The 22,752-nt window shown below is 40.7% G+C and overlaps 1 protein-coding gene across 1 annotated transcript; it reads left to right on the top strand.

Annotated features, from left to right (window-relative positions):
- The first annotated feature begins 747 nt into the window (after positions 1–747).
- Positions 748–22,237, top strand: LOC133207154 (cytosolic phospholipase A2 epsilon-like). The gene is made up of 20 exons (XM_061343810.1): positions 748–858; positions 4,177–4,249; positions 5,083–5,219; positions 6,733–6,864; positions 9,837–9,877; positions 10,321–10,363; positions 10,495–10,558; positions 11,120–11,286; positions 11,432–11,524; positions 11,886–11,923; positions 12,720–12,855; positions 13,533–13,669; positions 15,277–15,499; positions 16,123–16,237; positions 17,190–17,327; positions 17,825–17,932; positions 18,398–18,589; positions 19,119–19,285; positions 20,173–20,353; positions 21,456–22,237. Exons 1-20 carry the CDS (start codon positions 748–750, stop codon positions 21,692–21,694), a joined length of 2,535 nt encoding a protein of 844 aa, XP_061199794.1. The 3' UTR covers positions 21,695–22,237.
- The last annotated feature ends 515 nt before the right edge of the window (positions 22,238–22,752 follow it).

Raw genomic sequence — 22,752 nt, 5'->3', positions numbered from 1 at the left:
GATGCGGCCAAAATGGAGGAATGGATTTTAGGAGTAGAGAAAGTAATAGTAGATGTTGGCAGTTACAACATTTTGTTAGGTCTCCTGTAGTTTGTGAGGGATGCAACTTCCCCAGGATATCCCTCTGAGTGTGGTTATTTGAAACTTACTACTAGTGGATAGCTACTTGACTTTGGGAATAGCTTGTGATAAAATGTTTGGCCCATCTCCTGCTTTTGCCTAAATCATTGTGGTGTTAAAAAACCCCACCTTTGTGGTACAGGATGAGCACATAATTTGTACTTTTGACGTCAGTGGGAGGTGGAGCTATGAGTCAAACTATACAACTCTTATTCCCTACCTCAGTTGGTTGGAAAATAGTGTAGTCCAGGAGCAACTGCCAGCTGTAAGACATACAGACTGGACCAGTATAAGTGTTGCCTTTTATGAAACAGAGATACTAATGGGATCATCAGCCTATTCACTTTTGGTAAGAGAAAATCAGCAGTGGGGCAGGAGGATCTGTTTGACTTTTTTGGTTGAGATTCATCAAAAAGCAAATGCTTGGGGAATTTTGATCCTTAAATGTTAAATGGGTCTGTAGTGTACAGATTATTAGTAAGAACAGCTGATTGATAGCTGTTCTTGGTGAGACGGACATTTATTCCATCATGAGGAGGAGAAATGGTAGGGCCTCTCACTATTGCCATAGCAAATCTGAGTATAAACTGAAAAATAGGAACTATTAACTGCTGTATTTCACCACTGATGTCTCTCTTGGCTCCTTGTCCCCAGGACTGCTTCATCCGAGCAAACCCACAGAGGAAGACTGAAATCAAGAGTAGGAATCATCAAGGTCTGCACAGCACTGAAGATGAGGTACTGTATAGAGGGCAGCTTCTGGGTTGCAGGGAGAGGGCTATGGGGTATGAACAATGGCTGTGCTACCTGCGGTCTTCCACCAGCCTTTCCTATCTCTCCCTAAGTGCAACATATCAAAGGTGATATGTTTTAACAGTTAGTTAAAGAAATACTTGTTTCTTCTGTGAGTGTGCATTTCAAAGCAGAAAACACTTGCTATGACTTAGGGGCTGGGAAGGTGAGGAAGGTGATGAAATTGTGATTTAGATGCTAGGCAAGGAACTGGGAGAGCTGGATTTTAACCCTGATTTTACTGTGACATCACTATATTGTGGTAGTTGTACCTCATCACACCCAAGGCTCAATCTTCAAAATTTTTTCCTTTGCCTTTTGGATTGTTCAGTTTGTGCCACTTAAAAGAATTCCAAAAGCTAATTTTTATGAAACTGAACTGGTAAAAGGTGTTGGAAGGAGGAATAATTGGGTTTATGCCTTCGTATTTTGTTAGTACTTCAGCCATCTCATGAATAAGTTTTTTCTAAACTCCTGGATGGGAGATACGGATGGGACTAAAGCTGAAGATGAAAAATTAACCTTCTGTATTTGGGATGAAAAATGGCACTTTCAACAATTTGAACCATCTACTTCTGTCATTCTCTCTATCACCAGAAACACTGCTGCCAGAAATTCTGCTGAGGTTGATGGGTTTCTTCCAAACCTGCTGGTTTTAGTCAAATGTTGCTTTCTAGGAGAAAACTATTGGGTTGAGAATTTTTCCAGTGGGCTGTAAAGAGCATCTGGTCTGGTGAAGTACTGCTTTTGAGATGATGAATCTGCTCCTGTCAGGACACTGGTGTATCAAAATTAGAGGTACACAAGGAGGTCCTAAGGACAAAGTTTTTCAGAAATCATGGTGCTGTGAAGATTTAATTGCTCCTTTCATTTTAATTAATGGAACTACTGCTTCTGTACGTAGTATTTTACTTCTGGTGTTCATCAAGATTGCCTTGTTTTTCCTGTAACCAAGTATAGGGTTGTGTGTAGGTGTGATGGGGAGTGGAAGGAGAAAACAAAAAATGGAGAGGGTTGTGGAGCCTTCAAGCTATTCCCTTACAGAGTCCTACATTGTGGAATGTCAATTTATTGCTCTACTTCAGTGCTTCTCCTTGGTAAATCAATCAGGTCAGCCTAGGTTTTTCCATGTGAACGCGTTTTAATTTATTATGCAAAAGTCCTGCATAAGCCAGGGCATTCTGAACTTGATTTCACGTACGTGCATTCATATGCAATTATAACTTTATTAGTGCTCTTCTGTGTTGCATAATCTAACACACTGGTAATTTCACTCTCATCCTACCAAATGTTTAATTTGATTTGTGTTTGCAACTTTTCATCTTATGACATATTTTTGAGATTTTGTGATTTATGCTGTCTCCAATTCTGGTTTTCCTCCAGCTCTTGCATTATGTACATCTATCAGTTCTGTATGTTGTGGTAGCACGGTTTCCTTGTGATTCATGTAGACCTTATCTATGGATGACAGGTTATGTTTATTCAGCATCACACAGAGCTCCCCCCTCCCACCCCTACCCCCTCCCCAAAAGGGAAAACAAGAAACCAAAAACCAAACAAAAAGCCACATAAAAAAGCCAAAAAACAAACCCACCTTGTTCTGCCTATGTCATGTCAAGTTCACAATGAAATGCTAAAGCTACATTATAGGTAGCGGGACCTACATGTGAAATGGAAGAATCCTTACCCCGAGCCTCTGCCTTCAGCCTTCTTCCTGCTGGTGTGACTGAAAACCTCTGGAGTCCCACAATGGGATGCTCATTTTATGAACCATTTTCTCCCTTAGTCATTTATTTCTTTTTAAGGGTCAGGTGTTTTGATGTAGTGCAGGACGTTATGGCATTGCATATCCCACAGCCAGAATGGCCAGTAACAGTGGTATCTTGATTGGGGCACTAAAAATGCAGTGTATCTGCCCTGTTCTGCAGTAATCATCTCCTTCAATCATGCTTCTTTGTGATGCAGCCCAGGGTACGCTTGGCTTTCGGGGCTGCGAGCACACACCGAAGCCAGTTCATGTTCAGCTTCTCATCAACCGACACCCCCAAGTCGTTTTCTTAGGGCCGCTCTCAATCCAGTTTCTGCCCAGCCAGTAGTTGCGCTTGGCATTGCTCCTACCTAGATGAAGGAACTTGCCCTTGCCCTTATTGAACTTTATGAGGTTCATGCAGGCCCGCCTCTCTCCAGCCTGTCTGGGTCCCTCTGGATTTCATCCCTTCCCTCCAGTGTGTCGACTACACCACACACTTTGGTGTCATTGGCAAACTTGCTGAGGGTGCACTCAATCCCACTGTCCCTGTCACTGACAGATGTTAAACAGTGCTGGTCCCAGTGCCAACCCGTGGTAAAACACCACTTGTGACTGGTCTTCACTTGGACATTGAGCTGTTGATTGCAGCTACCTAGCCATTTCCCTACCCACCCAGTGGTCCGTTGATCACATCCATGCCTCTCCAGTTTGGAGACAAGGATGTCATGTGTGTCAAATACTTTGCAGAAGTCCAGGTAGATAATGTCAGTAGCTCTTCCCTCATCCACCAACACTGTACCCCCATTGTAGAAAGCTACCAGATTTGTCAGGCACAATTTGCCCTTAGTGAAGCCATGTTTGCTGTCACTAAACACCTCCTTATTTCCCATGTGCCTTAGCATAGCTTCCACAGGAGGATCTGCTCCAAGATCTTACTGGGCACTGAGGTGTGACTGACTGGCCTGTAGTTCCCCAGGTCTGCCTTTGTCTCCTTTTTAAAAATGGGAGCTGTGTTTTTCCCTTATCCAGCCAGCAGGAACTTCACCAGACTGCCACCATTTCTCAAATATGATGGATGGTGACTTAGCAACTTCATCCTCCACTGCCCTCAGGAACTGCAAATACATCTCATTAGGTCCCATGGACTTGTGCACCTGAAGGTACACCAATGTACCTAAAGAAGCTTTTCTAGTTGCCCTTGGCATCCCTGCCAGATTCTATTGGAGCTTAGCTTTCTTAACCTGACCCCTGGCTGCTTGGGCAATTCCTCTGTATTCCTTCCAGGCCACTGTCCTTGCTTCTACCCTCTGTAGGCTTCCTTTTTGTGTCCGAGTTTGTCCAGGAGCATCTTGTGTCAAATTACAAGATGGAATTTCTCTCCAGAAATTGTCTGAAATAATGAATAGAACATATTCACTGCATTAAGAAGAGAATTGCCTTTGCTGTAGGATAGGCTTTGTTAGTTACACGAGTTATTTGCTAATAATGAAGGTATTTTTCTCACTGTTCTGCAGCCAGAAGTGCCTCGGTTGTGCTGGCTTACTGTAAAAATTATAGGCATGAGAAACCTCCGCAAAGCAGATGTGTGTAAGTATCATTTGTGGCATGTTTCCAGGCTAGCAAGAAAATCACTGTCACCATAATTTAATACTCTTGTACACCTGTTGATTGGATGATAGTAGCGTCTCAGGTTTTTTGGCTGAAGAAGTTGTATCTGTATTCATTTTCATTTAGATTCGACTATAATAATTTAGAAAACATGTAAAACTAGAAATTAAATAGAACAGAAATTCTGTGTCAGAAAGGAAGCATTCCTTCCTTCACAGCTGCTCCATGATACTTCCCTTTCCCTTAACCTTCCCTTAACCCTTCCCAGTTGCCCTTCATCCAGAGGCTGCCCATTTCCCAACTGAAAGGTGCACCTCAGGAGAAATCAGAAGCTGTGTTGGGTGCTGCTGTGTTCGTCTCTTCATTGCTGTATCTCTGTGGATGACTTGTGTACCACAACTAAACCCAGGTCACAAAATCCTCAGAAAGAAATTCTTCAGTGCTTGAAAAAGTGAAGCTTCAGGAAGTGAAGCTATGTGAATTTTTTCTGGAGCCTGGCAAATACACCAAAATAGAAGTAAATATCTGAAGAGGTGGAATGTTGCACATCAGTACTGTTGGCTTTTTTATTAAATACATCCGTACGTTTGGCTTTTTTATTAAATACAGTTAGTGGTTCAAAATCGGCTTTTGTTTGGAATGAATATAAATGTAGATGTAAAAGTTAAATAACTCTAAACCCAGAATGTTTTCCTATGGGTCTAATGAAATATTCAGGACTCCTCAGAGGTTAATCTTTTTCCCTCTGATTGGGTAAAAGAAATGATAAGTAAGTAGTGCTGTACTAATTGTGCATCTTTTTGTTAACACAGTGAGCCAGACTGACTGCTATGTCAAGCTGTGGCTGCCAACAGCTTCATGCCAGGAAGCCCGAACGAGAACTGTGTGCAACAGCAGAAACCCTGTCTGGAATGAAACTTTCTTCTTCATGATACAGAGTGAAGTAAAGGTAGGACCTGCACTTGTGATAGTGAGCAGAGGCTTTCTAAAGGGCACATCCTCATTTGCTGCATTCAAGGTTTTTAAGAGAGTCTTGAGGCTCACGCAGAGGGTTGAACTCAATTATACTGAGGAACAGTATGATAACAGAAAGATACAGAAAGCATCTGAGACAGCATGAGATGCTGTTTCCCATCAGCAAGTAAATATGCAAGCCTTGGTATGGTTTCTCAGTTGTCCTGACTGGACTCTGTCATCTTCTGAACATAGAACCCCATGAATTGAATGGGAGATTTTATAAACTCTTTAGAGGATTAGGTATATTTTCTTGTATGGACTGTGAAGGCATTTTTGCTGTGCTTGCAATTAGCCTGTAGTACTTGCTTTATGCAGTAATCATAGAATCATAGGATAGTTAGGGTTGGAGAGGACCTTAAGATCATCCAGTTCTAAACCCCTCTGCCATGGGCAGGGACACCTTGCACTAAACCATATCACCCAAGGCTCTGTCCAACCTGGACTTGAACACTGCCAGGGATGGAGCATTCACAGCTTCCCTGGGCAACCCATTCCAGTGCCTCACTACCCTAACAGGAAAGAATTTCCTCCTTGTATCCAATCTAAACTTCCCCTGTCTAAATTCTAACTATTACCCCTTGTATAATTATGCTGTTTGTAATTTGTAAGAGGTAACATAACTTAATGCTGTATTTTTCCAAAATTAAAAATATTTTTAAATACTAACTATTCCCACATTAAACAGGCATATTTTCACAAGCCTAATAAGATATAAGAAATCAAACTGTACATCTGATTTACAAACTTAGAAGAAAAACATGCCTATCCCATGCTTTGAATGACTGTAAACTCAGAGATTATGGATCATTTTCAGTAAGGTTAAGTGCTTCTTTTTTCCCCAGAGTAGATGTAAAAAACCTGTTAAAATGCTTGTAGAGTTAGTAGAAATAGATTGGCAGTCAGAGTGAGACTGAAACAAGCTCTAGACATGGGGCCAGCTTCCTATGGCTTAATAGTGCCGCATCTTCTCATGCTGCTAGGGTAATGTAAGCCCTTAGGAATTGCAATGGGAGTCACTACAATTTAATTGTTAGAAGAGTTTGCTAATGTGTTTTACCTTTCGTTTTAGAGGGCTGAGAGTTTCCTCCCTATTATGGCTTCCTGCTAATCTGCCAGAATTTCTCAAAATACTGATAATGAATTCACAAAGGGTCTGACGAGCAAAGAGCATGTGTAATCTCTACTCTGTCCAGTGCATCTCACCAGCATGAATGTCATTTATGCTGCCTTTCTTTCGAGCTCTAATTCATTACAAAGTCAGGGACTAACCTAGAACAGGTAAATCACCAGATTTGGCAGTCTGAGCCAAGGGGCTGTGAACTCCATGCTGTCACAGCAGCCTGTCTGCATTGAGCAATGCTGCATGCTGACTCTCACTAGACCTTCTTTTGGGATCAGTAGGCCTGGAATGTGGCATTTACATCCTTGTCTGCCTCTCTCCTCAGAACATCCTGGAGCTGTCAGTCTGTGATGAGGATTCTTTAACACCCGATGACCAGCTTTTGACTGTTCGCTTTGATGTAGCTAAAGTCCAACCTGGAGAAAAAGTCCACCTGAATTTTGAGTTGGATCCAGAGGTGAGAAACCAGTGAAATAAAGTAGATAAATAAAATAATATTCTTGATAGGAATTCGTCCCAAGTTACTACCTATATTAAACATTAGAGCTGTTCTCACACACAAAGGCTTTGTTAAAAGGATGTTATTCAAACACAAAGTTAAATGGTTTAGGAGGGATCAGAAACAGTCACCCCTCTGCTGTCATTGCAAGTAGATGCAAAATGTCTTTTTTTTTTTGTTGTTTTTTCCTTTGAGATTTCAAAAATGTCTTTTGAATAAAACAGGGAGATCAAGATCCAAAAGTGAAGCAGCTGATGGTCAGGGGTCTCAATGCTGTTATAGGAGACTGGCAGAGCAGGGATAGGAGCAAACCTGGCCCCCTTTCCATGCTGCTGCCCTGACCCTTTGACCAGTAGCTCCCTAGGGCAGCTCCTCAGCTTCACCAGGGCTTTTGTCCTGTGCTTTCAGACAATATGCTTGGTAAATGATTACATATTCTCATGAAAACCTCTCATTATTTTCCTCCTTCTGACATCCAACAATTTATTTTTTTTTTTATTTAAATTCTCAGCAATTTTGTTTATGATCTTGCTATAGGGTTGCAGGTTTCTTTCAGGGGGCCTGAGCCAGCCCAGAATAGATACGGCTTGGTAAATCAATATCTCCTCAGTATTTTATTCTTTTCTTCCTAATCAGATGGTGTGACCTAACAGTTTTATTTACTCCATAGATCTCAAAGGATGTTGTGTTTGCTTGTATTAAGGAGAGAAAAAAAGAGTTTCTTATGAAATGCTTGGTGGGCGAAGTTGTTGAGAGGGCAAGTGGAGAAATCACACCCATCTTCTAAGGCAGCAAAATATGTACTAAGATTACTTCTGCAAATGTAACACCTGTGCTTGGAGGCTGTGTAGTAACAAGACTTCAGGGCTTTTTCAAGCTTCTGCAAGGGCTTGAGTTTACAGTTCTCAGGAACTGTGTGTGCTCTGTTCATTTCTATATCACTGCATCAGGTAGGCTGTCAAGGGAACACTCCTGCCTGTTTTTTATATTACTGTTGAAAGAGTTGATTAACTACTCTTCCAGAAAGCTTAATCTTCCTAAGGAGTGCAATGTACCTGCTGCAGCTGGGCATGGCCTTCCTTAGAAAAAGGCTCATGTGACTTCTGAAATAATTTGAGGTATGATTCAAGCCGTGAGTTAGCTCTGAGGCTTGTGCAGAGTTGGCTTAACCCATTGGTTTGGCAAGGTGGAAGTTGGGGAGATAAGAGAAGGTGAGCTGGGTCTCAGGAATGCCTTGATCAAGCTGTCCTTACTCAGATTATGACTTCTGCTCAGGCGCCCATGAGGCATCAAATATTATGGTCTGTACACGGATTTTTTTTAAACCATGTAAGCTTGCCTTTTTTTTTTTAGTGGCTTAGTAATGGACTATGCAGGGCAACCTTAATAATTGGTGTAAGTGTAATTGCCACCTCTGCCCAAATGACTTCTTTACTCTGCCACGGTATCTCAAAAGAAGGGCTGAGGCGGCTGGATGGGTAATGTCAGAGCATCAGGGTTGCCACCTGCTGTGCCTCTTGCTCACTGTGTCATCCAGCAAGTCTTTCTATTGTGATGCTCCAGGTTGTTCACCCACAAAAATATGAAAAGGACTTAATAGAAATACATTTTGTGTGTGTGTGTGTTTACAACAGCATAGAAAGAGTGGGAACATAAGGCAGGCACAATTAGGTGTTAGGAGCCAGGATCTCATTAATATTGTTTATTCTGTTCTTTGGACACAGCTGGAATAGACTGTCAGTGAGTTTGGATAGCACAAACTGGTCACAACCTGATGCTTGATAAAGTTTGTCTTGCACCTCTGTAAGGTGACTGCTGTCTGAAATCCGTCCCTTATCCTATTATGAACTGCTGCAATTACCCTAATTTTCATTAAATGCAGACTTTGAGAGAAATAAGCAAATTGAACCGCTGGGTTACATGCCAGAGATCCAGCTCTCAGAGAAGCCACCTGAGATATCCCATTTACTGACATGAACTACTAAATACAAAAATACTCACTTTTCACCTCTAGTGTAGTGATGATTTTACCTTGGCAGCTACATTATCAGACTTGGCACAGTTTTCACAGTCTCTCCACAACGCTGAAGTATGCTGCTCAGCCAGACAGAGGGGATATTTGGCAGTGAAGTTTAGTTTGTATGAATGTGACTGAAAAAGTTTGCCATCAGTTGTCAGAAAGAGGTATCTTCCACCAATTAGTGTTTTCCTCCATGTGGGTGATAAAGAGTACCTTTGATATATGTTTGAGTGGTATGGCCTGGATTGGCTGTCCCCCGTACAGGATGACCCAGCAAACCGCTGCAGTAAGTAATGCAGTTACTCAGTTGCTCTCAAATTGTTGATGTGTTACTGTTCTATTGCTGTTCACTGCTCTTACACTTCCCCTTTTCACCTTGATTTGGCCCTGTGAGCTCTTTTCCTCATTCCCCTTCGCAGCTTCAGTCTTCTCTCTTCCCTCTTCTTCCCTTCACCCTGGCACTTTTAGTTTTCCAAGCTGGACTCTTCTCCCACCTTTTTGTATTTGTTTAGTCACTGTACAAATTCTTCTATTTTAACCCACACATACTCACCACATATATCTATTTATCCTCAAGTATGTTCTCTTACACCATTCACCTGTTACACCTCTCTTCCTCATCACTGACTGATCATGTCTCATCCCACTCATAAATGAATAATGGGATCTTTCACCCCCTATTCCCTGATAATCTCCTCTTTTCCTGGGGGACAGTTGCTTTGTAAACACTGGAGTGGTGGAGAGACATGAAATGAAAGGGTGGCCAAAGAAAACTCCATCCAATAATGTTATGATGAGGGTGTGGAAATAGCAAAACCTTGCAAGGGAGGTTTGTACAAAACTGTCAGAGCTCTAGCAAAGCAAAAAGTTTGTTCTTTCATTTTCCTTAAAAGAAAAATCTTATTTTCAGAATCAGGAAGAACTGGAAGTGGAATTTCTACTGGATAACGTGTGAGTAAAGCCTAAATGTTACAGAATTTGTCATCAGAAGAGTATGTTTTAGAGGGAGTAGTAATGGGGCATTAGGAAATTGGCTCCATGTACCTGTGCTCAGATATCCCATCTCGGCATCTTTCCCATGGTTGCTATTATCTCCTAAATGTGGTGAAATCCCTTCTTGAGTGATAGTCTCATTTCACTTACTATTTATAGCTGAGGATGAGTGTTTATTCTGTAATTCAGCCTAAGGAAAGATGATGCTGACTGGGGGAGATAAGGGAGAGCAGTGTCCCTAAGAGCTATGGGACTGACCCAGCAGGAAACACGAGATGGACCTGGAAGACAGAAGTGTTAGAAGGCAGCTGGAAAAACTGAGCTCAAAGAACTACTTGTATTGAAGAGATCATTGCTCATATGCCCACTCTTAAATAAAACTTTTCCTTTCTGCTTTTCAGTCCAGGTGTATCTGAAAACATCATCACTAATGGCGTACTAGTGGTAATAGTTTTATTTATTTTTATTCTTATGTTCTTATGGTAGGGCAGAACTGAAGGATGTAGTTGGAAGAACTATGCCTTTAGGCCTGAACTGTTTCTGTGGCCAGTGATTTTATGACTTATCTCTTCTAGTCTCGTGAAGTTTCCTGCTTGGGAGTCCATGTGAATGAAATGAAAATTAAGAGCCCATACACAAGTGAGGTTATTGATTTAAATTGCTTGTCACTACTTTTTGTGCTATGGGAGATGCAGCTGAATCTAGACAAATATTTGACCTGTTTTGGTCTCTGGGCTGCTTGGGGATTGAGGTGTTTCACATATTATCTACTTGCTAACAGTAAGAATCTTCTGGAGATGGTGTGACTGTGTAGTTTAAGGGAAACTGGAGGTGTCTGGGAGACTCAGAAGCATCACTGCATTGTGGTAGAACTGAAATACTGTGATAAGAACAAAAAGTAAAAGAGGGGAGACACAACTGTGAGGAGTGGAAATTCAGGGGTATGAATGCTGCAAGTGGCATCCACTGGTCTAACCCATGCTCTGTTGCTTGTCGGGGAGAAGTTGCAATGCTGCCCTGGCTTTTGCAGCTTATTCAATCTGGCCCCTGTTCACACTGATTATGAGTGAGGAAAAACTTTGTGGCCCAAATTAACGTTGACTGCATGAAGGCTGAAACTTTATTTGGGACGTTTTTATTTGACATTTTTCAGGGCTAGATGCAATTAATATTTCTCTGCTGTTTGCTGCTTGTTTTTAGGGAGAGATTTCACTTTTATGATGAAAGGATCCTATGAAGAAACCCAGGATGTTTCCATCGGTCCTCGCTGCAGATCTGGAACCAGTGAAACCACCATGTTCCACTACATGAAGCACAGCCAACCCAGACTGCACATGAAGCTGCCAAAGGAGCATTTTTTCTGTGGTGTATGTTTTGCTTGTGGATGGTAATAACAGCTAAAGTAACTTTTGGGAGAAGCATGGTAAATTAGACCTTCTCTGGTAGAATGACACCTATGGGTTGTAAACAATTTTCTCTTTGTAACAGTTCTTCTCCCCAAATTTAATTCAGTGTGGCTCAGCTAGGAAGGAAATCAATGCAAATCATTCCCTGACTGTGCCTCTCCATTCTCTGGACTTGGGAAAGAAAGTGACAGTGATGAAAGTGAGTAAACTTCAACAGCATTTGGAATTATTTAAATGGGCATAAGCTATAACTGTGTGATACCTGGTCCATTATTAACTTTGTTATTACAAAAATACTATCTGAGCTGGACACAGGCTCATCTCTGCATGTACTTGAAAGTGTAATTCAGGGAAAAAGTAGCATGTTCAGAGCTGCTGGTTGCTTTAAGAAGTAGTTTAAAAGCAGTATCCAAGTGATGATTGTATGCAGAAGGCCTGAGAAGAGACTGAAGACTTACTGTTAGACTATATATTGGAATAAATGCTAATACTGTAGAACTTGCTTTTGCAAACTTTCAATTATATTTAAAATTTATGGTGTTTTCATTCTTTATTCTCAGAGTGAATCTTATGAAGTGTCTGTGAAGGAAGAAGAGAGGTAAGTCTTTCATTTCTTTCAAATGATTACTTAGGTCACCTCCTATCCTTTCATAGTATCATCCTTAGATGAAAGGAAATCACAGGTTAAACTAGCTCATATAGAAACAAGGAACGAAGATTGTAGTTAGTTAAAGACTGAAATATAGGAAAGGGTTAATAAAATGATACATATTTTTAAATTGGTTGGTAGGTAGTCATGGGGTATAACCAGTCGCAATGCTTTTTTTTTTTTTGTTAATGCTTCCCAATTTTGATGTTTAAGAATCATTCTGGTTTGTAACCTTTATCTATAATGCATGCACATTTATGTGTGACACATTTCTAACATGTTTCTAACACTGTTATGCATTTACCGGTTCTCTGCAGGTCATTTTTCAGCGAAACAAGAGGGCAGTAATGAATTTATTGACTGATACGCAGTGATTTTCTGAAGGGCAATATTACCCCCTAGTGACCTGTTTCCTACATTGCAAGCACTCATGGCAGACATAAATCAGAGGTCTATACTGAACATTAATTATAAGTCACAGAAGGGAAAAAGTTGCCTTTTGGCTGAAACCCAAATGTGAAATAGCTGAGGACATGACTCAGGTCTAAAATCTCCACACGAAGTAAGAAATACAAGTCCTGTGATATCTATATACTCACTTTCATTTGCGAAGGAGAACCCTTACGTATATGGAAGTAGCCTTTCTTTAAACTGGTTCATTGTTGCTGTTTTTGCTTGATTTCTTGAGCAGTAGCTCTAAAAATGGCTTACAGAAAATGTAACTTTTTCTGTTCTTATGCTCTAGTTGCAAGAATTTAGATTTGCGGTTGGGGTTTGATCTATGTGCGGAGGAGCAAGATTTCATCAGTAAAAGAAAGAAGGTGGTTGCTGCTGCTCTAAAAAATGTTCTTCATCTAGATGAAGACCTGCAGGAGGATGAGGTATGTGGAGGCAGCATCTTAGGAACTTACAGTCCCACTTTGAGTTAGATGTGATGTACTTCCATGAATACTGTCAGGAGGTCAGTCACAGCTCCTTTATCCTCTGCCAACCTCTATCCTCACTCAGGAGCACCTAAAGAATGTATTCGTTGAGATTAATGTATATATAAACTGGCTTGGTGAAATATTATTGCTTGGACTGAGATCATTTCTCCTTAGTTTGGCTCCTCCCTCTTTCCCTGCTGTTGCACAGAAGCAGCTTACAGGGGAAAGCTGCAGCTCTCCCTTAGCACACTGGTAGGAGTGTTTTGGTTTTGCTTTTGCTCTGCCCCTTTGTTATACTCAGAATCTTAGAACGTGTTTTGAGGGGAAAACATGAGGAGAAACGAAAAGCATCAGAAGAGACTCTACAAATCTGAAAACAGATCATGCCATACAAAAGCCATGCTTACAGCTTCTGGTTTACCAAGACATTGCTGATCAGGAAGATGCTTTCAGCATATGCTATGTCCCACCAAAGTTTGCACAACTCAAACACACTTAAGAGCTATTGTGAAGAGGGTGAATTGAATCCAAACCTACCTGAATCAGGGAGTTGATATTACTTTTTCTGCATGCCCATCACTGCTCTATTTCACCTGTTGATGAATGACTCTGTGACTTTGTGCATTGAACAGGTGCCGGTGGTCGCAGTCGTGACCACAGCAGGGGGAGTGCGGTCCATGACGGCTATGTTTGGCAGTCTTCTGGCTCTCCAGGACTTAGGTGTTTTGGACTGTGTTTCATACATCAGTGGTTTATCTGCCACCACGTGGTAAGAAGAGTGAGGCTTGTGTTGCTGATTGTATTAGCAGAGTGATAACATGGTGAAGTGTATTGCCTTGCAGATGAATTTTATTCAGTGTCATGTTGGGACTTCCGTGACATTCATGGCACCACTCAGTGCTGTAGCTCTTATTTCTTCAAGCTACAAGAAGCAAAGTGAGTGAGAACTACTGTATTTCTATAATGGTACTGACGAGTGAGCAAAAACTAGAAGAAAAGAGCTCAAGCCAGGATGGTTTACCTGTATCTCCCTGCAGTTCAGTGTTGGTGACAAACCAATCCACAGCTGACCTATGACTTGAATATGTGCCTTTCTGCCATGTCATACATTATGACTTCTCCTGTGGGCTGGACTTGTTTCTGTCCTAAACTTGGTGCCTGATGCAGAGAATGTGTGGGAAACATGGCTATTTTTTGATCTCCATTTCTCATTTCCTAGTTACCTGCAGAAAAGACTCCTAGTTACCTGCAGAAAAGACTCCTATGTTAAGATGGAGAGTAGAGGTGTCTTGGTTTTCCACTTTGAACGAAAAATGTTTACCCATGGCCGTCAACAGCAGACTGAATAGGAGCTGGTAGACCAAAAAGCTGGCATTTTCTTGGGAATGAAAGAAATGGGGTCATTTCCTGGGGAAGGAATAAACCTTTTGATTGCCAGTGCAGGCAAATCAGATGTTCATCATGAGTCAGAGAAGATGCTGCAGGTGTGCAAGAGAAGCAATGCAGCTGAAATCACGGGGATTTGAATCTCTGAAAGGGCACAAACCCAATCCCCAAGCATGCTTGAGAGCAATGAGGAAATGAAAGTAGGGAAATGCTGTTTTCCCTCTCTTTGTGTAAGCTTTGGGTTATCTAGTTGCCTATGACAGTTCAGGAATCTTGTTATATTTGTCTGGCACAAGTCTTACACGGCTCTGAAAAGGAGAATTTAAAAGAAAAGCCCCGAGAAACACTGGGTGTCATGCACATGATGTTGACTGCCTTTCACAACTCACAGGGTTCTAGGGCTTTAAAACGTTTTGCCTCTGGAGAGCTGCTCTAAAAGAGATGTGTGAGACAGAACTAGAACAAGTGGGGTGGGAATGAGAAGAGATGGCCAGAATCTGCCCAAACTGGGAGCTGAAACCTCAAGCAGACTGGTCCTGTGTGTGCCAGGAGTCTGAGATGACCTACCTGCTGCATGGCCAAGGAAGAGTAACTCCTGCAATTCTCTAGGGCAACGTTTGCTGCTAAAATCCTGCTTAATATTTCACACAGTGTCTGGGACAGCTGAGGGACTGGCCTCAGACAGAAGTTGCAGCTTGAACCTAGACAGTCAAAGGGTAATTCTAGTGAAAGTTTGTGTTAAGTTATGGGTGTTGCTTTATTACTCTTGATTCTGAGAAGAAACAAGCTCGGATGATTTTTAATGTATGCTTGCATCATAAATATTGTTGTATAGTCTAAATTCTGCCTGAGCTTTGAACTGTTCTTCCAAGGTAAAAGCTGGGGGGTAAGAGCATTTTGTACGCTGTGAAACAGAACACCTTTGTGTGGTATAAGCCCATGAATTGTCAGGTACCCCATGATGAATCACAGTATGTTCCTTTTTACCAGGACCATGGCAAAGTTGTATGAAGATGCAAATTGGTCACAGAAGGATCTCAGAGGGCCAATCGGTGATATCAAGGAACATGTGATCAAGAGCAAGATGCACTGTTTCTCACTGGATCATATGAAATACTATGAAAAGGAGCTTTGTGAAAGAAAGCAAGAGGGGCACAAGCTATCCTTTACAGATTTATGGGGACTCTTCATTGATTGTATGCTGCATCATCAGGTATTATATATCCATCACTTTTTCCAGAGGATTTCTAACTTTTCATGTTTAAAGCTCTGTATTCAGTAATAGGAAAGGCTCTCAAAATCTCTGAGGGGTCTTTCTTTGGCTTTTTGGAAGAAAAATAACACAGTAAGCCTAAAATGTAAGCATCTAGGGTAAATGTCTAAGCATGTAAAAAGTCAAGGTGTTAATGAAACTGATTTTCCATCTTTAATTTCACATCAAGTGAGCACTCTATTAACATACAGAGGAGAGGTGGCTCTGACAGAGCTAAGTTCAGGCATAACAATATATAGCCATACCAGCAAAAAAAGCTTCATTGAAAGAAATGGGCTTATCTGCAGGACCTCCAAAGTACCTAAATAGCTTTATCTTTCCTTAAAGCAAATCAGACAACTTTCTCACATTTTCACTCTGTCACCTATTCCAAAATTTCAGGAAGCATCAGTGATAAAGGTTGATGATGGGTAACACATGAACACATTTGTGTGGTCGAACAACTGAAGTACACAGAACAAAATCTGCTGCGATTTAGGAGACATTTTATTGGTAGTCCATGCTTAGGTACCATCCACATGTCATATATATCTTTTACAACAACTTCTGTTCTTTATAAACAGGGAAGTACTCAGAAACTCTCTGATCAGCAGCTGGCAGTAAATCAGGGACAGAATCCACTGCCCATATACCTGTCCCTCAATGTCAAGGATGACTTTAGCACTTTGGATTTTAAAGGTAATGATTATTATACACACTTCTATAAATCTGAGGAGTTTCCTCTTACTGTAAGTCCAGTCTAATAAATCTTTTAAATATTTTCTTTTTCCCCTGTCTTCATGTCTAGGTTCTGACTTGGGTGAAAAACATGTATGCTGACACTGTGGTAGGGAGATACCTGTGAGGGGCAGAGATGCCATTTGCTGGGAGCCTTGAGAGCCACCACTGTTGCTCTTTCTCTCTTGTCCCTATCTCACACCTCTTTCAGCTGCTGGTGTTCCTGCAAAGGCAGCAGTGTCCAAGAGAGATGTGAGGACCTGGGGGAGGAGGGCAAGGAAGGGATGAGAAAAGATGTGGAAGGGGTGAGAGTGGGAGGCAGCTTCAAGCAGACAGAGAAGGATGTGAGGAGGGGCAGCACTCTGTGCACTGAGCAGTGTTGCTGTTCATTAGCCATTTCCACAGCATTTTCTGGCCCAAACAAAGCAAGTGGTCTTGAAACTGAACCTGATCATTTCCTTCCTTGTGCAGTCTGCAGTCCCGACATGTTCAGCCAAGGTTTGGCTGGGTTTTAGTCAGTGTTGTTTTAGCTTCACAAGCTGGTGACTATGGGAGTCTAAGAATGGATGGTAGCTTATGTCATTGCTGACTCCATAACACCTTGTGCAAGACCTTAGGAATTGGTTGACTCAGCCTCAATTTTTACTCCTATTACAGAAATGGACCCGAACCCCCAAGCTGAATGGATTTTCACAGTGTTAGTGGAAGAGGTGAATTTAGCATTTGCATTCACCAGTCTAACATGCAATATATTGAAGGGCATCTGTTTGTTTCAAAACATAGTGTTTTGAACTGTCCTCCACCAACACACTGAAGCTACAGGCCTTGTTGTTCCAGCTTTTGATTCTCTGTGCTGTTGTTTTTAAATGTGTTCAGTGGATATAATGAGTTCTTCTTGATGCCTTATTTGCAGAGTGGGTGGAGTTCACACCTTACGAGGTGGGTTTTCTAAAATACGGGGCCTTTGTTCGTTCGGAGGATTTTGGTAGTGAGTTCTATATGGGTCACCTGATGAAGAAGATCCCTGAGCCCCGCATCTGCTTCTTGGAAGGTGATTTACTACCTGGGAAAAACATCACTTTTATAAACCACATTATAAACCACACAGTTGGCTACACAGGGCTGGTCTGCAAGTAGCAATAGTAGTACACTAGGTAATGTACCTGATGTGATTTAAATCTTGTATGAACTAGCCAAAAGTGACAAAAGATAAAACAAATTATTGAGACAGATACAATTAATATCCTGAACTTCTTAAGCTAGACCAAAACAGAACACACGCATTAGAACTGATCTTTAACAATATTGTTAATCACAGTGACTTTTATAAGCAGCCAAGTCTCTAAAAAGGCCTAGCTATAAGCCAGATGTTGTGTGTAATGGCATGGCATTTGATAGTGTTACTAAAACTAATAATCTTTCATAACTAAAGCAATGCTAATTTAAACAGCCACAGAGACTGAATCCAAGTAGGTTGTCATAGCTGTGCTCTAAAAATTCAAAGCAGTATTAAGTATGGCTTTTTTCTTTTTTTTTATATCTTTCAAGGCACATGGAGTAATATATTTTCCCAGAATTTCATGGATGCTGTCTACCTGTCGGGTCATTCAGAGGACTTCTGGCATAGATGGACCAGAGATACTGAGTATGACATTGGTTGGTTATTTGGATTACTTTTCACTTGCATCTGCATTGTCTTTATTCCTCTCCAAAATTTAAACCCTGACATTTGGTAAAGGGTTTGGTTTTGTGTTCTATTTCTGGCATAGCAAACACCAAACCTTTAGGAATGAAGGAAAAACAGGAAAGAAACAGTTGTAATGGAAAACAGGAAAAAACATTGCACTGCTCTGTGCAACATCCCTGGGGAGTTTTGTTAGTCATGGGAGGGTTACCAAGAGTCCTTTGGGGCAGGAGAGGCCAGACAGGGAAACAACAAGATGATGCTGTGACACTGAAACCCATCTCTGCCCCGAACGGTCTGTATGTCAATGCATGCACTTCATCACAGATGGGGCTGTAGTGGTTTGACTGCCCAGCTCCTCTTCCTTTGTTGTTATTAGTATCAGAGAAACACACTAAACAATGCAAATATATACCCTCTTCTTATTCTTCTTACAGAGGAAGACCCTTCTCTGCCCAAGAAGCCTCATGAACAGGCAACTTGCTTGTCCGTTCCCAAAGGTTACCTTTCCAGTACACTTCGAGAAATGATGACTGGACGGCCAGTGGTTTCCACTTACCGTAATTTCCTCAAGGGCTTGCAGCTACATAACAAGTATTTAGAGAATGAGAGATTTTGCATGTGGAAAGGTAATAGATTTTTCAAGATGCATCTTTGAAGGTGAATTGAGTGCTGATACTTGCTGAGGACAAATATTTGATGAGTTTTAGCATAAAGGCAAATTTTGATTAATATTATTTAATTAATATGTCTGTGGAATTGGTTTGCTGAGCCCCAGATGATTTAGTGCTGGTCTCATTTCTGTCTTGGAAAAACCACAGCAGGCTTGCTTTGTATATTGCTCTTCCTAGGGAAAGCTGCAAAAGAATGACTTTCAGCTTCTACTGAAGCTAAATAGCCACAAACTTCTTACACCAGTTGAAAAAGCAGCTTAAATATAACACTCTGGATGAAACCAAAGCTCAGGCCAGTTTCCTCTCAATGTCAGCAGAGTTGAGCTATTGATGCGAAAATTGTGCAAAGAAAAATATTTAGCTGTGGTTGTTTTGTGTCAAAGGGCTGTCTTTTAATTCTTTCATTGTTATGCTGATTTTGGAGGAAAAAAAATGGACTTGGTCTTGCAGTAATTAATTGATAATATAAGTTTTTGACTTTCAGACACAGTGCTGGATTCTTCTCCCAGCCAGCTGAATGAAAGGGATGACTACCTCAAGCTGGTAGATACAGCTTTCTTCATCAACACCAGCTGCCCGCCCATTCTGAGGCCAGAGAGGAAAGCGGATGTCATTTTGCACTTGAATTACAGTGGAGGATCACAGACTCTGGTGATGTTTTGTAGTAGTGTCCCTTTACCTCAATCACTCCAATACCTGAATTTGCAATTTTTCAGTTCTCAATACTTCCCCCCCCCTTTTTTTCTCTTCTTTCCAGAAAATGGTCTGTTTTTTATTAAATTAAATGATCATATCAGTGGTACTATTCAACACTGTAACCATAATGTCTCTGTCTTTATCAGGACTATTTTCAGTAGCTTTCTGGGACTCACTTATGGACACAGACAACTAGAAAAATACCTATTCTGAGTATCTGTGCAGATTTGTCATTGTGTCACTAAGTTCCTTAATGGTTACTTAACTAACTTTAAAAATGTAATTAGCTAATACATAATTTTGCTGGTTTTGAATGAAAAGTTGTATTTTTTCTTTTATGTTTAATTCCTGGTGTTCCCATAAGTTTCAGTCAGGTTTTTGGTTTTTTTTTTATATTTTTTTTGTGTTTCTGAAGAAACATTGAGGGCCATAGATGATGAAATAATGTAATTTATTTGTAGGAGCACATGAAGACACTGATTGTTAGAAGCAGTGAATGCAAACAGGCAAGAACCTGTGATCTCAGATACCATGTGTTATCAAAATTTCCTGACTCAAATCCTCTACTAAATCAATAAATCACAAAAATGAATGTCATATGAATTTCAGAAAACAGTAATATTCCTTAAAAAATGTCCGGTGTTAGCAAATCAAACACATTTCTATTACTGAGGATATATTAAAATCAAGAGTGTATGCTTGTTCCAGAGCATAGTTAGTCCTATATGTAAGCATATAAATCAATCACAGATGATTGCCTAATGCAGAAATATATCACTTATGGGGCTTAGTAACCTTATTTCAATCTCTCTTTGTGTTGCAACTCTCCTCTGTTGAACTAGCCACTGGACCTATTCTCAGAGTACTGTTTAGAGCATGGGATCCCATTCCCCAGCACAGAGCTGAGCCAGGAAGACCGGGAACACCTGAAGGAGTGCTATGTGTTTGAGGACAGCTTAGAAGCACCAATCTTGGCCTATTTCCCACTGGTGTGTGATACCTTCCAAAAATACAAGACACCGAGTAAGTCAACAGCATTAATCAACCATTTTTTTTCTAGGCTGTCACATCCATTTTATCCATTGAATTTGTTCCTCTTCCAAGAGGCTGGTAAGCTTCTTATTTGGCTCAGTTATCACATTACCAGTCCTGTTGTGATGGACTACTAATCCATCAGAACAGGCCAATTAATCAGGGATTGAAGAGTTCCAAAATTAAGAGCATGAAAAGCTGTATCTTGAGGCAAACCTCCTCATCTGGCATCCGGAACAGTTTGCATTCCCTTGATGATAAAGGGCAGAGACAGCTACTAAGTTACACCCACTGATAGCTAACACTGTTACTTAAGAGTCTTGTAAGGAGATGCTATGTTTGCTCTGCTCACAAAGCTAGAATCTTCTCCTTTTATTATGTGAAATTGATAGTACAAAGTGCTGGAAAGAGCCAATGATGCAAAAGATTTGCCAGGGTAGCAAACGCTTTAATATCTGTCATTTTTGAAAAGTTCCCAGATTATTTTCTTTAGTTTAGCAATAAAATAAATGGTGATTTTTTTTTGTTGTTTTGTTTCACCAGAAAAACTACTCAGCAAATTCAGTTTTAGTTTACAGATATTTTTGCATGCATCAACTCGAATTTCCTTGTTGCTAATTTAGTATGATTCAGGAAACTTTCATAAAAAACTGAACAAAAATCCGTGTACCAGTTTATTGGAAAATAACTCATGTAATTCCTCATCTTATTTGTCCTGTTGTATGCGCTTAAATGTCTGGGACGGAGAACCAGTTGGTAGCTAAGGAGCTGTCATATCACTACTCAATGGAAAAGTTAAAAATACAAAATTCCAAATCTGGAATAGTGAAATATTCTGATGAAAACTTCAATTTAGAGAGGAAAGCATTTCACATGGAAAAGTTGTACTGCCGGTCAGTTCTAGATCAGCTGTGTAGTCAAGCTGTGAAGCAGTGGATTTCATGAGTGCAGCAGATGTAGTCTCTATTAAATACTGAATAGTTTCCTGAGACAATTCATTTTCTTGAGGCTGTCACTGTGTATTTTGCATTGCCTGGTAAGAGTCCTCCTCAGTGACACTGCTGTGTTGAGCTTTGCTGTGTTCTTGCTTCAGATGTGGAGCGCAGTCCTTCAGAGATGAAGGATGGAAGAGTAGATGTGTCCAACTGCATTGCTCCCTATGGCACTGGTCTGCTGACATACAGTGAAGAGAATTTCAACAAGTTGCTGAACCTGTGCAGCTACAATATCCTGAATAATAAGCATCTAATTCTTCAGGCTTTGCGAACTGCAGTGGAACGAAAGAAGCGTTTAAAAACCTGTTCATCACCTCAGTCGTCTAAACACTCTTAAAGTATATTTTGACTAATTTCGTCAGAAAGAGATATATGCAAGTATTTTGGTAATGGACTAATAAATATTCAGGAGATATAAATCCATGCAGAATGACCATCCATGTTAGCTTGCTAAAAGGGATTATTATGTATTTTACTTAGTACTGTGTATGAGGACTGATTTTGGTTCTGCCAAGTCATTGGCAAGTCATGATTCCTTTTAAGAAATTCTTGACTTTTTTAGGGAATGGAAAGGCAGTTGTAGAGCTATAGCCCTATAGGGTCCTATTTGGATATACAGCCATATAAGAATGAGGTTTCCACCTCACAAAAATCTGTGCCAGATGCAAATCTTGGTGGTATGTGGCCTATGAACTAGAGCACAAAGCAAAGATCAAGCAAAGCTTGCCTTGTGCAGGGATCCTTGCATGTGACACTGAGTAAACCTGATTCCAGGAAAAGGAAGGCTGAGAACTGAAGAATGGAACTGCACATGATGTTTTGTGTTTTCCCAGTATCCATCTGTCAGGCAGAAGCCTAACCTTCAGTGAATTTACCTGCTTGGCTGTCATTGCAACGACTACATTTCTGAGGGACTATGGAGTGATCAACATGTAATGGCCTGATTTTTCTGCCAACTGCCTGACAAGAATCATCTGACTGCATCCAGTTTTGCTGAACTTCTCTCTATTGCCTACCAAGTAGATTTTGAAGCTGAGAGTAGCAGTTAAGGTCAAAACCTACACCCAGGGGGTTTGGTAAAACAGTTTTAACAGACTTTGGCCATAAACATGTTTTCATTTTTAATCTGCTGCTGGCTCACAACTGTTTTTGATTGCTTGTGATACTCCTTTGACTTCTGCAATCTTATGGTGGTCAGTGTTATTCCTACTGCTATTTAAAACAGACAGGAGAGTGGTCATGAGATTTTTCATACTTATTTTAGATAAATGCTTATGTAAGAAAATATATTTAACTGTCATTCTTAAATCTTACTTTATCTTGTATATATCAATATACATAGTGTGTAATACTACATACTAAGTACCCATGTGTAATCTTATTAAAAATAAGAAT

The sequence above is a fragment of the Neopsephotus bourkii genome, unplaced genomic scaffold (genome assembly GCF_033783945.1).
Source record: "Neopsephotus bourkii isolate Nb327-2 ecotype Australia unplaced genomic scaffold, CSIRO-AGI_Nbou_v1 NB_1825, whole genome shotgun sequence".
In the NCBI taxonomy this organism is placed as follows: domain Eukaryota; kingdom Metazoa; phylum Chordata; class Aves; order Psittaciformes; family Psittacidae; genus Neopsephotus; species Neopsephotus bourkii.
This window is presented reverse-complemented; position numbering and strand designations above follow the sequence as displayed.